This window comes from Anneissia japonica, unplaced genomic scaffold, assembly GCF_011630105.1.
Source record: "Anneissia japonica isolate Jap-2015-1 unplaced genomic scaffold, ASM1163010v1 scaffold54489_len2911_cov172, whole genome shotgun sequence".
Lineage (NCBI taxonomy): Eukaryota > Metazoa > Echinodermata > Crinoidea > Comatulida > Comatulidae > Anneissia > Anneissia japonica.
The window spans coordinates 1-2,911 of NW_022718046.1; the positions used below are offsets into that span (position 1 = coordinate 1).

General features: G+C 32.7%; 1 protein-coding gene across 1 annotated transcript; it reads right to left on the reverse strand.

Annotated features, from left to right (window-relative positions):
• Positions 1–2,057: 2,057 nt before the first annotated feature.
• Positions 2,058–2,905, reverse strand: LOC117110420 (NAD(P)H-hydrate epimerase-like). Its single transcript, XM_033253120.1, has 2 exons — positions 2,894–2,905; positions 2,058–2,399 (listed from the first exon to the last, which is right to left on the reverse strand). The coding sequence occupies exons 1-2, from the start codon at positions 2,897–2,899 to the stop codon at positions 2,073–2,075; spliced, it is 333 nt and encodes a 110-aa protein (XP_033109011.1). The 5' UTR covers positions 2,900–2,905; the 3' UTR covers positions 2,058–2,072.
• Positions 2,906–2,911: the final 6 nt, after the last annotated feature.

Consider the following 2,911-nt stretch of genomic DNA (forward strand, 5'->3'; position numbering starts at 1 on the left):
CACAAAGATTATACTACATAACATTCATATGGCCAATATTAGACACACATACTCGGATTGGAAGGCAAGCATGTCAACCACGAAGCTACAGATCCACTCATTCTAACTATCCCAGCAAATTGACATTTCTAAGGAGTACAGTACTGTATGCTACAGTACTACCCAAGGCACAAAAGATTCTCACTGAGCTAAACCAGTAGAGATCATTTACACTACAGTTAATTTCTCATGTGATTAACCATTCATTTGCAATGTTCTCTATAATGTGCAAGGTTGCTGACAGCTAATGAGCTGGCTGTGCCTCATTTTTGGTCACCTATCAATCAATATATACTATAGCCTAGATTGTCAATCAATACTAAATAGGCTGTCATTCAATTAATTACACCCATTTAGTAGGAGTAGCTACATATATAAATGTACTGTTTGAAGTTATTTTAATCACCGTAGCAATGTCTATACAGAAATCAAATTATTTCCAGTTGACATATATGTAGATTGAAGAGCTTTTGTGCATTGCCGGAATGCTTGATGCCTGTGATGATTTTGATGAAGATCTTGATGATAAGATTATTTGATGAAGAACTTGATGATGAAGTAGAGTATGATGCCATGATGATAATGATTTTGATAACGATGATGACTTTGATGATGATAATTTTGGAGATGATTTTGTTTATAGTGGTTTTGATGATGATGTTGACGATAATTGATGATGATTGATGATGATATTAATGATGATGACTTTAATGATGATTTTGAAGATGATAATTTGATAATGATGGTGATGACTGATGATGTTGACAATGAAAATGATGATGGATAATGATATAATATAAATTTTGATAATGATATTGACGATCATGAAAATTGATTGAGTCAGAATGATGATGATTATGATAATGATGATTATGTATGATAATGATGGAGAGTCCAAAACAACTGAGATATTGAAGTTTTTTTTTTTAACTGAAGTAGCAATCCAACAAAGCCGGCCAATGCGATTGCATTATGACATCTGCCTAGACAGCAAACCGCACTGCCTTCACATGCAGTAATTAATTGAGCATGGTTATACGCATGCAAATTAATTACACAAGATTTAAAAGGGGATTATATGAAAGACTGCAGTTGACATCAGCCGTATGATTATGCCGGTGATTAGAAATAGAAAAAGTGGTCATCTGAAATAGTTCCTAAAAGTGGAAAGAGGATGAGAAGAGATGGGAAGTAGGAGCAAAAATACTGCAATTTTAAAAAATGTGAGTGTGAGAGAGGATGATGAAAGGAGGGATACATAGAATTCAAGTCATTATATTAATTATCGTTATGCACCACTTCCTCGCATTCCAATTATGTCGCATAATGAAGGGAATGCAATATACACAAACGATTGTAGTAAAATAGCAACGTTTGTTTCAAAGTGAGACATGCTTGCAGTAATGGTAGGTTATAAAAGATTGTTTTGCATACATTTGAGATAAAATTACAGGCAGGAAATTTATGTTGGACTATTCTGACAATAAATCGTGATATAATGTGAGATAAAAAAAAATATATTGTGTATAAGTAAGAAAGTGTGAAATAAATATGTGTTACAGAACACCACTTTGAATTATTTTGAGATGAGTAGCATAATGTGCAAATATGAGTCTAAAACAACTGTCTCAGATAAAAGCATATTTCTGTTAGCTGTTAAGGGTTGGTTATAACTCTGAAAAAGAACAACACTGCAAAAATTTAAGCATTTCTGTAATACCGTATTTATTCAAATAAACGTCACAGGTCATATTTTTTTTTGGGGGGGGGGGCATTTATTTAAATGAGGTGTTTCTCCAAGGGAGGCTTTCCTCTTTTTGTGTAAAATGGGTACGTATATACTCAAATAAACGCATCTTAATTTCACTGTAAATGTGGGATAGCTGGTAACTATAGCAATATCTCTGAGTAATATTTAGCAGGCATTCTGTGTAAAATTTTGTCTTGTGTGAATTGGGTACCACATAAAAAAGTAAAAAGTCGAATCAACCTCCTACTTTTTTTTAAACCTGGACAAATAAGTATTTGACCTATTAAATGCGAAATAAACAGAAAAATAAAATATTAAAGAGAATGACAGCCTCACACATTTGTTTCTTACCTGATGGCACATCAATGCTACAAACTGGCATTGACACCTTCTTCAAGGTTTCCAATATGTCCCCAAACGGTGACCTCACATTTCCCTTGAAACTAAAGCCAAAGATGGCATCCACAATTAAGCTGTAGGATTCATTGAGGAGGTTGGTTGACAATAGATGAGAAAGAAATGGTATATCCATCGAAGAACACTGTACGGTTAAGTTCTCAAAGAGTTTTTTATCTGGTCGTTTCGGGTAAAATACGGTTGGATGATAACCCTACAAAACAAAAATGTATAAAATCATACCACTAGTAAATGCTGATTCAAATTATAAATTATTTGATACATTTGATATTTGATTATTGGACAAAGCTTATATTTTATTGTGAATTTTATTAAGTATAATGTATAGTGTTCTTATGTTATAGTGTTATGTTTGAAGATGAAATAAATATCATGATATAAGGCTTGCCATCCCAAAACCAATGTACATAAGAATGTGGAAGTAATGTATACTTTAGTACAGAGAAGCAGATTCTCTGGTACTAAAATATACAATACTGCTACATTATTATGATACTCAATTTGATAATTAGCGGCATTATGCTGGTTTTGGTAAGGCAGGCCTCTCATAAAAAAGAAAAGAAGAAGAAGAGTCAGTTTCCCTATATAATTAAAACTCAAACTATAAGAAATCCATAAGGCAGCCAATAACTGCTTATATATATATAATAAAATGTGTTTATAAACTGTAAGAAATACAGTACTCACAAACATCTTTAAATGCCG